This window comes from Talpa occidentalis, unplaced genomic scaffold, assembly GCF_014898055.3.
Source record: "Talpa occidentalis isolate TD23 unplaced genomic scaffold, MPIMG_talOcc4v2.1 talOcc4.10, whole genome shotgun sequence".
Classification (NCBI taxonomy): domain Eukaryota; kingdom Metazoa; phylum Chordata; class Mammalia; order Eulipotyphla; family Talpidae; genus Talpa; species Talpa occidentalis.
The window spans coordinates 52,727,365-52,740,161 of record NW_023600993.1 but is presented as its reverse complement, the minus strand read 5'-3'; the positions used below and the strand labels follow the sequence as shown (position 1 = coordinate 52,740,161).

At 35.7% G+C, this 12,797-nt stretch overlaps 1 protein-coding gene across 4 annotated transcripts in view; it reads left to right on the top strand.

Moving 5' to 3' along the window:
* The window catches only part of FOXP1 (forkhead box P1), a 167,594-nt gene that overhangs the window by 110,608 nt on the left and 44,189 nt on the right, over positions 1 to 12,797 (top strand). For all 4 annotated transcript variants that reach the window (XM_037492664.2, XM_037492649.2, XM_037492656.2 and 1 more), the window contains one exon: positions 6,518 to 6,622. In XM_037492664.2, coding sequence (XP_037348561.1) covers positions 6,518 to 6,622 — 105 coding nt within the window. The remainder of the gene's footprint in view (positions 1 to 6,517; positions 6,623 to 12,797) is intronic.

Genomic DNA, 12,797 nt, shown 5'->3' with positions numbered 1-12,797 from the left:
GTAAAGTGAAGTAAAAAAAAATATAAATTTTACATTTAGGTTCAATTGGTTTTTGACAGAAGTACAAAGACAATCCATTTGGGGTAGAATAATCTTTTCATTAAGTGGTGCTGAAACAACATGGTCAAGTATGAAATTGAACTTCTGCATTGTATACAATATACAAAAATTAATTCAGAATGGATTAAATATTAGTTCTAAAAACTTAAAAGAAAACAGGACTAAATCTTCATTACCTTGGATTAGTAATTGGTTTCTTAGATGTGACACCAAAAGCACAAGGAAACACTATAAGCAAAAGGTAAATAAAACTTCATCAAAATTAAAAATGTCTATGCTTCAAAGCATACACTCAAAAAACTGAAAAGATAATCCCCAAAATGGGGATAAATATTTGCAAATCATTTATTTCATAAGGAACTTGCATGTGAGAACTACATTACTGGTGTACGCATGTAAGCTTTTGCAGCTTGCAAGCTTTTGCAGCGCAATAAAATGACAACCAATTTTTTTAAAAGGACTAAAGACTTAAGAAAATATACAGATGCCAATAAGCACATGAAAAGATGTTCAACATAATTATTCATTAAACAAGTACAATTAAAAGCACACAACTGTACCACTTTACATCCACTGGAATAGCTAACGATATACAGTAACAAGTGTTGGCAAGGATGTGGAGAAATTGGAACCCTTAAACAGTGCTGATGAGAATATAAAGTAATGCAGCTGCTTTGGAAAATATTTTGGCAGTTCCTCAAAATGTTAACCATGGAGTTTCCACATGACCCACCAATTCTACTCCTAAACGCAAAACAATTGAAAACATATACTCAAACAAGTACATGCATTTTCATAGCAGTACTAGTCAAAATATGCAAAACATGGCAACAGCCCAAATGTTTATTAACTGATGAGTGGATAAGCAAAATGTGTTATAGCCATGCAATGGAATAGCATTCAGCCAGAAAAAAGAAATGAAGTGCTGATACACACTACAATGTGGGTGAATCCCTGAAACATTAAAGTGTAAAAGGCAGACATGAAAGGCCATATATGGCTTGATTCCACTTAATGTTTACAATAGGCAAATCTCTAGAAACAAAAAGAGTAGAGATTGACAGGAGCTAAGGGTTGAGAAGAAATAAGGAGTAACTGCTAAAGGATACAGAATTTCTTTTTGGCGTGATAATGTTCTGAAATTATTGTGGTAATGGTTACATAACTAAATATATTCAAAAATCACTGTTTTACCATCTAAGAGTAAACTTTATGGTGTATGAATTGTATCTCAATAAAAGTTTTAAAATAATATGCAGCACAATTTTGAGTGAATAGAGAATAACCAATATCCTTCTGTAACTTATTTCTCAAAATCATGGCAGTAAAATAGGATACAATTTATAAGTTTCTGATTATTTGGGGCATGGTGAGGAGGAAGTATATGTGTAGCCTTGTTATAGATGAACCCAAAATTTAGGGAGGAAGTAAAGAGCCAAGTTTGGAAAAGGAGGGAAAAAGTGAAGAGATCTAGAACACAGACATGAGAACTTGAGTCAGGGCACAGGGAAAACTGAGCATGTGACTACAGGAGAAAAGAAAATTGTTTAAGTCAGCAGGAAATACCTTAGAGTCATCACTATTCTCTTCATCACCTCTTGGTTACCGCAGGAAAATTAGTTTATAGGATTATTAGTGTAAGGGCCACTTAAGGCTACAATCTGAAAATGAAAAGTTTCTCTTAGTCTTAGCAGATGAATTTATTCAATGATTCTAGTTTCAAGTTTTAGTTATAGTGAACTTGAAACCATAATTGTGAACTGCCACTACTAAGAAATCATAACCATTATATAAAATCTTCTCAGAATGATCATTATTTTATTTTTTTTTATTTTTTTTTTTAGAATGATCATTATTTTAGTTAAGACTTTGACTGTCATACTCTCATACAGAAAAAATAAATAAAAGAAAGTACTAAGTATTAGCGAGACTAACATATCCTACTGAAAACATTGTATTTAATATAACAACAGAAATTATGTATTTATGTGTATACATTTTCCTAATCTGAAATACTATCACTATCCTTTTTAAAATATTTGTCGTTTTTTTTTTATCAAGAGAAGTTAAATCAACTGGCTTTTCTTACATTTTATTTACATTTGGAATAAAATTAATAATGTCAAATCACTGTTTCTTCATGGGTTAGCATCAATCTGATATTTATGTTCAATAATTTAAAAAGAAAGACAAGCAGTAACTGAGTATATATCTAAACAAAACCTAAGTGGAATAATATACTTATTGCCTGTTCATTCATGAATCCATCTAACATTTATTGAGCCTGTGCTCTGTGTGAAATACTGAGTATGTCTAGATGAATTAGATATAGCCACTGTCCCTAGGAATTTTTAAACTAGAAATTCATAGTAAAAGACACTTTATTAAACAATTTACCTGATTTTTTAAAAGTTTGATTTTGGGGCAAACTTGTTTAAATCCCTCCAAAACCAAATATGTCTTTATTCATTACCATCCTTGGCAGCTTTACAGAAAGCAGTCATAGTTCTCACATTGGTGAGTTGCCCTGGAACAATTTATTGAAATGATGAAGCAATTTTCCCACCTTAGTTCTTTCTGTAAATATAGCTCTAAATTAATACCATTTAAATTGTTACTATTTAAAAAAAAATTATTTATTTAAGGTAACATTGGTTTACATCACTTTGGCAAGTCCCAGAAGCAGTAAGAATGTAAGAGCTTGTTCTTGTTTTCTGGTGTGACAGAAAAGCTCCCCTTCAGAAATACAGCTGGCAGTGTCTGGAGGTGAGTCCTACAGATTAGGGGGGAAGGCCAGAGACAAGACAGCCGCATGCTTAAACTTTATGGCACTCATGCCTCTGTGCGAACAAATGGTTGCTGGAAATCCAGTCCCTCTTAGTGCTTCACTATTTCATGTGGGTTTATGTATGTGTATGTTTACATATATGAAAAATTGGCAACTGCACAGCAAATAATCCCTGAAGGACACAAAATGAAAACTTGAGAAGACACACAGAATCATGTGGTAAAAATTACCTTTCCTCAGTACCTCTGTCAATCACTGTCAGAGTCTCCTACATCTTTCCAGAGAGTGCTCTGATGGGCACCCCTGCTAGTCTTTCTTCTCCTTCCAAAGCCAAACCCTTGATTTCAGAAAATTGTGTACCTAAAAGTCTCCAATTACACATTAAACAGGAAAAGCAAGTGACACTCGTGCACATGGGCTGTTTCCATTTTCAAAACTGATAATACATTATAAGAAAAAAGCCACCAGCAATGTACCTGAGTGTTAATAGTGTTGTCTCAGGTGGGATAGGAAGGGGAGGAGTTGTTAGGTGTGGCATGGGATGTGTGAAGAATGGACTTTCTCCTGTAACCAACTCGATACTATGTGAACTATTAAAAACGAGAATGGGACCTCCCTGGTGGCCTAGGGGTTAAGTGTCTGTGCTTTCACCATTATACAGCCTGAGTTCGATCCCTGGGTAGGGAGCTAATCCACCTGTGGCGCAGCAGACCTCTTCTCTCTCACCTGCTGCTCTCCTTAGCAGTGTATTTCAGACCTGCCTGTTCTTCTCCCCATTCTGTCTCTGGTGAATCCTCTCACTCCCTGTATCTCTGGCCTATACACCAGTTCTACAAAAAATTAAAAAATAAAAAATAGAAACAAGAATATGTAATCTTTCATAATAAAAAGTAGGGTCTTTGTGTAGAGGCAGATTTTCAAAAGGTCTGCGTGTGGAAATATGGTATGGGTGTGAGTTTTAAGTTTCTCTAGTGTTCAGGAATAACTAGTTCCTCTGTCTTATGAGTTGTAGCGTGTCCTTCCTTTGAAGCAAGGATGCTAAGAAGAACTGAAAATAAATTTGTTAGAAGAGAGTAGTTTTTATTCAGGTCATGGAGCCAACACAGATAGATTAACCAAAAAGTGGGGTGGGGTTAGAAGGGTGACATACACAATGTTAGCTCATCTAATTTCTAATCCTAAATTCTTCTGGTGAACACATTATCTTCTTTTACACTTTATTTTCATAATACTCGCCTTTATCCAAGAAACACAGTAGAAGCACATACCACTTGCTTTTTTTTTTTTTATTCTTTTTTATCGAAGCAGCTCTGCAGTATCATACAGGTTTCAGGCGTGCATCACTGAGAATCAGCACAAATATCCACAACATTCAGCTTACCGTGTTCAGTTCTATCCTTCCCAATACGATTGTTCCCTTTGCAGTTTTTAACTAGTAGTATTAATTTTATATCCTAACTAGTTGAGGCTCCTGGCTTCCATCTTAAAGAACTGCACAAAATATGTATAATGGCTAAGAATGTACTTGGCAAGAGCAACTTGATAGAATATTCATCGTGAATTTTAAAACTTTGTACTCATTAATTGAGTGATTTCATTTCTGTGAGTCTATCTTCTGGTAGAAAATCAGTAATAGACTGGGGTGTTTAGCCTGCTAATTTTATTTCTAACATTATTTATAAATATAGAAAGCATGAAGGAAATCTCAATGTCCAAAATTGAGGAGTGGTTTGATAAATTTTAGCATGTAACTAGAGCTCACTAAGATGGTAGACAGTAATAAACTTAAACATCAGCAGATAAAGGTTTAGAAGACTAGTTGTTACGTGAGAAACTACAAAATTATGTTACATATAAAAGAATGATATAAATATTCATGCCTTCACTAAAAATGTGTGTTTGAGGGTGATTTTTCCCAATATTTTTTAAGTTTTCTATAACAAATATGTATTAATTCTTTAAAATTATGAAAATTCTTTAAGTCATTTTAATAAAATTGATAAAGCCAACTTTTTATGGTTATAATCCTTTTCCAGTTATTGGTAGGAAGTTTTCTTTTGAAATAGTTTCCTTCACTGAGCGTATTCAAGAACTCTTTCACTATTGAAGAATTCTTTAATTTCAAATATTGTCAGTGATTTTTAAAAATTCTATTTTTGTGTCATATTTCATTCTTTGAAATATCTGAAGATGAATATGGTTAGGTAGTAATTCTTTCTTCTGGTCTGGTGGAATTTTACCCTCTTAACTGCTTAGAGAATATCCTTTTAGCACTGGGCTTTGTAAGTCTCAGTAGAGCTGCCTTATTTCACTGGTGTTATGTTTTTTCTTTCATGAGGGGCACCTTTCAGTGCTTTCATAGAAAGTCAGTTTTCTGCAGATTTCTTTGGTTCCCAGATTTCTATTTTAAAGCAAAAATAGCTTATTATTTTCAGCTTACACTAGATTTCCAGCAACATCAGTCGAAAGTCACAGGGTCGCCTAGTATTGATTTTTGATAAGATACAGTTCTGTATATAGGTGTGTTTACCATTAATACCCTTTAGGTTGTGTTCATAATATGCTAAACGTGGAGTAATTATAAGTGCACAACAAGTGCATTTGTGTATAAGTGCTCTGTGAATGTGAATCGATAAAATATATGCATATATATCTTGGTCGTAACCTAAAATACAGTTCTCGTGTGTGTGTGTGTGTGTGTGTGTGTGTGTGTGTGTGTGTGTAGTAATATTTCACTGCTTGAAGTTCAAAGTCAGGCAGAGCCAGTAGTGTAAGTTGCAAAATTGTTCTTTCCTTGAGGAAAATGTGCTTGGGTACAAAACATAACTCTGAATGTTAGTTTTACATTTCTGTTTGATGGATTCTGAGGTTATGGAAATGACTATAAAAATAATTTGTCTGAAAGAAGTCTAGATGCAGAAATCAAATAGAGAAAATATTTGAGAGTATGGTTCATCAGCAAGTGCAACAGATACACTTCCTCAAGCACCACATGGTGCGATTCAGAGCATCCCATGACTCGATCTGTGTGACCAATCATTACATATTGATTGGAACCTCCCTGGAGGGTTAACCCCTTCTTGTCCATGCCAGGTTTTCTCTCATTCTTGGTGGCAGTAAGTTTAGGAATATCATGTCCTGTGAATATAGCCTACTTGGTTATATTTGTCTTTCTAAATTATTTCATTATTCTGAATTATTTAATTATATTCTTCTTTGCTTTGTAAAATTCACTTGTGAAAAAATTATACAATTATGGGGAAGCCATTTGTGGTGGAAGGGAGGAAACAAAAATGTAATGTTCTGGGTAGGAAACAGCAAGAATCTCTCAAAATCAAGTACAGTATTATAATTTTCATTATGTACATTAAATGAAAAGTTCTAGCTTTTTAAAGAATCCTTCACAGTCTGAGTAGAAAGCTTTGCCTCTAACAAAAGCCTGTCAAACCCTTTCCATGCATGCTGGTATATTTCTAACATTGGACTATTCACATTTTGGAATTTCACTCCTGCTTTTAAATAGCAATGCAGAAGTAATTAGTAAATTCCATGGGGAAAGAATTCATTCATGTCCGCTTTTGGCCACGTGGGTTCCTCTTGCCTTTTATGTCTGGTGGGATGGTTCTTGGCAGCAAATTCATTTTCTTGGCCTCTGTTTTTTCTTTTCAGTTTGTCCCACGAGGAGCATCCCCATAGCCATCCTCTCTATGGACATGGTGTATGTAAGTGGCCTGGCTGTGAAGCAGTGTGCGAAGATTTCCAATCATTTCTAAAGTAAGAATGATTTTATATTGCTTTCTTCTTTTACATAGCCATCACCTCCCGCTGTTCATGCTTTTCTTCATAAAGTGCCTTTTTGATGGAGGGTTTCACATCACCATTTTGAGAGTGAACTCTAAATCACAAGGTCTAGCGCGGTGTCATAGGAAGAGTTACAAAATGTCTCCAGAGTATTTGTAAAGAGGCAAAGATTTACACTCAAGGGCAGTTTTTGTACTTGTAGTAAGAGCCTGTATTTACCCACTTTTTTCAGAATGACAGTGATTAAATTAAAATTCTCTCACTTTTAAACTTGAAGTAATTTAGTTTTCACTTTCATTCCTGTCTCTACATACTAAATCAATGACATGTGCACTACCTCTTATTTTATCAAATTGGTGTCAATTACTGGCCAAATGCAGCTGGGTGATTTCTCTTCTTTGTTTTTATAGAAATGATTTTAAAAATGTAAGAAATGGATGCTGAGGAACTGCTTACAAGTTGATTCTTGTCTTTTTTTTAATGGTGTTGATATTTATTCAGATTCTTGTACTTATAGGGAGAATGGAGTAAGTTAAAGTATGAGTCAAACCTGGTTATCCCATTTGAATCTTTAGCACTGATAAATTATCTCTGTAGGTAAAGGGGATATTAATCTTCTTTTAACTATAGTGAAATGCTTCTGCACTACATCTTAATATTATTTCTTCTATCTATAGTACCTTTAAAATAAGTTAGACTAAACTGCCCAGCATTATTGACATCAGATAAATATGTTCATGGTATCATTGGATTATTGATATATGGGCTGACTCTAATACTACATTATATTTAATATATTCATATACCATGCAACAGTCAAACTGTACAGAATACATAATTCCTGTTTATCTGGTACATGATGGTTTGCAAATTGGGCATCAGAACATCCCCCCTGCTCCCCAGGCTTTTCTCTCTCACGTGATTCCTGGGAAATAGAGGCAGGCTGGTCTCTGGTTTTGTATGATCCTTATGTTGTTAGATCAGTCTCTGTCTCTGTCTTTATGGCTATTGGAATGGCTAATAGACATCTGTAAGTATAATTCATTTTTAGAAAGTTTCCAGAACTATAAAGTGCTATCAACGATACCTGTGACATACCAATTTAAGAGTTACAAGGGGAAGGGCCAATTTTCCAATTTGACCCATTTAAAAACTTTTGTTAGTAACCCAAGTATTTCTACCCTAATTCTTAATGTATGGATCATTTATTAAGTGGCTTGTCAGTTAGATTGAGTGTGTGTATCTATATATACACATATATACTTATAGGAATAGCTATATAAGAGAGGACAATTTCAGTTCACATCTAGTACTAAGGAAGGAAGGCTGAAGATCACTAGAATTGGGACCTAAATCTGATTCCTATTAAAAAACCCTTTTCTAAGGATAGTAGGTTTTTGATTCTAGTATAGGAAAGTGCCTATCAATTATTTACTATGGTTTTGCACATGACATGTTCTTACTTCATGTTTGCTCAGTAATGCCCACTATGAACCTGCAGCTGTTGCTTATTTATTTCCTAGCACTTATAAATTGAATTATATTTGCTAGAAGACTTGTTTGCAAACTATTGAAGTCCAGCTTCAGCTGGCTTACTTTTACACACATTGGGTGGAGGATTTCAGTTGCTTCCTGTAGCTAAGAAGTCCAGTGGTACAACTAGCTTTAGGTATGGCTGGATCCAGCTGCTTAAACAAGATTATTGAAACATTGTCCTTTGTTGATTAACTGGTGTCTCTCTGTGTGTGTGTGTGTGTGTGTTGCCACCTTTCTTGGGGTCTTTCCAAGCGAAACTGAAGAAGACACATTTACGTGCCATATGCTTGTCAATCCCAGAGTGCATCTCTTTTCCCAGAATTCCAGAAAAAGTGCTGGGCCAGTTATTGGCCCAGATTGAGTCATGTGTTCTAGCTTTGAGCCAATCACAACAGTGTAGCCAGGCTTGATCACATTCCACCTCCTGAGCAGACAAAGATGTTGACTGCACAGGAACCACACGGTTGCTAAGGATCAGAGACTTGATTGCCAAAATAAATAATGCACATTATAAGCCAGGACAGGGAGAGTATATGCTGAATAAGAAAAAAGGGTTTTAGAACTCTGAATTTCCTTGATGTTTTCCTGAGTTACATACTGGTTAGTCTTATAGGATAATTCAGATTTTTCGTTTTCCTCTGCAGCTTGATTTTTGTTCCTGGGAATTCAGAGTTGTCTTCAGGTTTCAGGACCTTGCCTAATGTAGTGGAAAATAAGTTAGTTTTCTTGCAGATTTACGTATCCCACATCTCTTCATAGTCTAAATGGCAATCAGATTGGCTTCAATGAAACCAACTTTGCTTTCCATTGAAATGGACTGAAAGAGCTACCTACTATAGTATGTGCATCTTGTAGTTGGTTCAAACAGAAACCATGTGGCCTCTATGGGTGATGTCATTGTGAAATCACTGTTACCAGGAGGTGTTATTTCAAGCATTTCTTCTCAAATCACCAGATTAGTACATTTTGAAAGCACCTCTTTCTTGGGCCACTCTGATGTCATTCCCCCATAGAGTTGTTTTCTTACAGTTTAAGCAAATTGATTCTAGTATCACTTGAATTCTCCAAATCACTCTTACTCGACAACGGTGTTGCTTCATAGACGTAGGTGTTGCTTCATAGATTTTTTTTTTCTGTCTTCTCATCTCTTAATTTTACCCTCCGCTAACTGCAACAGGCACAGTTCCATGTGCTGTTCATGTGTAACTCGAATCCTAACAACCACTTTGTAGTGATAATGTTGTTGTTTTAGTCTCAACCTACAACTAAGGAAAGCAGCACACAGACAAGTGAAGTGCTTTCTCAAAGTCTCACAGCTAATAAGAGGTGGAGTTAGTGTCCAAACCCAGGATTCCTAGCTTCGTAGTCCTTCACCTTAATTATAACAGAAGACCTCCTGGTTCGAAGCAGTTCAGTTTATTAAATGTGCTTTCTACTTAAGATGGTAGTAGAGAGCTTCTTTAGACAGCTTGAAGATGGGCAGACTGGGTAGTGAAGCCACTTACTCTTAGTGCGTTCTTTGAGCTGGTTGCATTGCATCTTAGCCGCAGTCACAGCACGCATGCTTCGGGATGATAATGACACTAACCACCTCTTAGGGTTGTTAGAATTAAAAAGTACTTGATGTAAAGTGCCTACCCCACACAGACACTCTATAAAAATTCTTTTCTTGCCTACTTAAGTATTTTTTTAAAGAGGAATATTTCAAAATACCCAACACTACTGACCTTGTCCATAGGGAAGGGATTGTAACTATACAGAGCATTGATGTGTCAGAAGAGAGTGTTCTTTAATATAATTTTTTAAACTTAGATTTCTGGTAAAAATATCTCACATAGGCAGGGAAGGCACACTACATACTTGTTCTGTAAAGGATCGGGTAGTAAATTTGTGAGAATTTTGCAGGCCATACAGTCTCTCTCACAGCTACTTATTTCTGCCATTTTAGCACAAAAGCTGTGTCTCTGCGGCCAGTTTGCTGACCTCTGAGCCAGGGTAACCTTTTTTATATCATCATGTATTTTAGCTGAGAAATGATTTTTGCATTCCCTTAGAAATTGCTATCCTGGTGGGGTGTTAGTTGTTGTTATTTTTCAGTTTGAATTCACAGAGCCCTCATGTTTATTCATAATTGGGGATGATAGCCATACATGTCTTGGCTGTTACTTCATTGACTAGTCTCAGTTTTGATACTTGCATGGACTTGGGCTTTTTTCTTTCCTGGCATTTTGGTGCAGTACGAGAGAGGAAAATGACTGCTTGGTAACTATTTTCTGATCTTCTTAAACAGAAGAAAGACTAGGAAGATGTAATTTTTAAAAAGACCAAGATCAGTTATTCAGGATAAAAATCCCAACTGACAATAAAATGTCGCTGTTAACAGAGAGAGGGGTTAGGGGAAGGGAGGGGGCACTCAGAGGTCTAAGATTCAGGCATATTTTTTTCCCTCCTGAGGAAGAAATATCATAGCTGATGGTAAATCAAAACCAGAGATTTGACACTTTTCTGTGATCATTCTGCAGTGTTTGTTCCCAAGGTGAGGTACACCACAGGGCCCTTGATTTCAAAGATAAATACTGTACAAATAACCATCCTGTTGTCTTTCCCTCACAGCCAACAGAGGGATGCTTTATCAGAATCAGCAGATACTCAGCCTATTGTACGCATTTTTTCCCTGTTTCTTCTCTAAGCAAGTTGCAGTTTGAGTGTTGATTTTTTTTTTTAAATCTATCAACCATGAGTTACCATGTGACTGTTGAATTTGTTAGAGCTAACCGATACCAGCAGGTGCTCGTGCTAACTCGAATGAAATCCTCCAGCCCTGCATTGCTTAGAATCCTCCCCTCAGAGAAACAGAAAAACAATCCCAGTGCCATCCAGATAGTTGAAGCTCCTGGTTTCTTGCATCCCTCTCCCCACTTGGATCATTTTTTTTTTTTCTTTTTAGAGCAGATTGAAGACACAATCTTTACCAGTAAAAACATGAATTTATAATTCTTCCCTTTTATCTTTTTAAAAAAGAGCTCTATAATTCTTTGGCAAGGTGGGGCGTGGATTTGAAGGCTAAATCATTTCCTGTTTCTAATTTAGAATGTAAAATCAGACACAGACCCATAGTTTCACAAATATCAGGTCCTCTTGTGTGTTTGGGAAACCTATTTCCATTTCCCCTCGTTTTTCTCTTAGAGGGTCAAATCTATGAAAACCATAATATTTATCCTTATTTATGATTCCATTTGAAAGGAACTTTACATACATACATACATACATACATACATACATACATACATGCGTACACACACACACACACACAGATGTTCTTTCTCCTGAAGAAACTCACTGTGCAAAACAATCAAAACAAAAATTCCTTTGCCTCTTTGTCAGATGTACAGATTTTTTATTAAAGCCAAAATAAACTTTATATTGCTTTATTAGAAGACATAGGGAGGGAGACATGTTGAAAGAAAATGCCTGGAGGTAGAACTTTGACCCTTTCCTAAAGGTTCAGGGCTGTAGACAGTAGAGGGCATTTCATTAGTAATTTGCTTTTTAAAATTTATCCTGTGAATTTGACTTCTCAAAACTGTGAAGAATTTTATGTGAAAGAAACTACTAAGTGCGCCTGTTATGTTTTCACAAGTGTTTTTATCATGGTAACATCTTGTTTACTTTAGTTCCCTGCCTAAAACTACTTGGAACATGTTAAGAAAACATTTCAAGAAAGCCTCGACAAAGAGGCTTTTGTTTCACAGCCACTGTGAGGCTGCAAGGATCACAAAGGTGTTAACTTTCAGCCCCTTAAGCACTTCCACATGAAATTCCAGCAACTATGTTTGTGGTTTTGGAAAAACAAAGTGTATGTTAAAGAAACCAGGTATATGCTAATACATGTCGAAGGAGGCCGGATATCATAAATTGTTTCAAAACCATTTGTGGCTCTCGGTTTGCACGCCTGAATGTTCTGCAGCGAAATTACCTCTAGTTAGTGCAGGAGATGTGAGCACATGGAGAGGGAATAGCCATTTATAATGTGGGTGTATGCAAATTGAATTCCAGCCTCACAATTTAAATCTCAAGAACATGGGGATGAAATGTTCCCCCATTAGAGCCCAGCCGATTCCAAAATGAGCTTCATATTTTTATGAATTTGACTTTTCCACTTAACATGCGTTTTCGGTTGTTTTAAAAAAACAAAAATTGGGTGTTACCAAATTTTTTTTTTTCTTTCAAAAGGCTCTCCATTCACCTTTCTGACATTGTTCAGGAGTTCAAGACCTTTCAGAGTCCTCGAAGAGGTCAGAGTGGCCTAAATACCACAGTGCCCTCTAGTGATATATAGAATATTAGATAGAAAAGTTTGGACAAGTTTGCCAAGGATAACAGGCCCACTTTGCTCAAAAAGAAGCAAATAACATTTGAACACATTTTTTTTCACTAGACAGATTTTAGTCAGAAATGTTAATGAAATTTAATTTTTCTCTGGTAGACTTTGAAAGCATTAGAAAATATTTTGGATGTCTATTATGCTATTAATTCTACATGTAACTGCATATGTGTATACTGGCATATCATATCACCAGATACATTGTTGTTCTTACATTTTAAGAGCCAT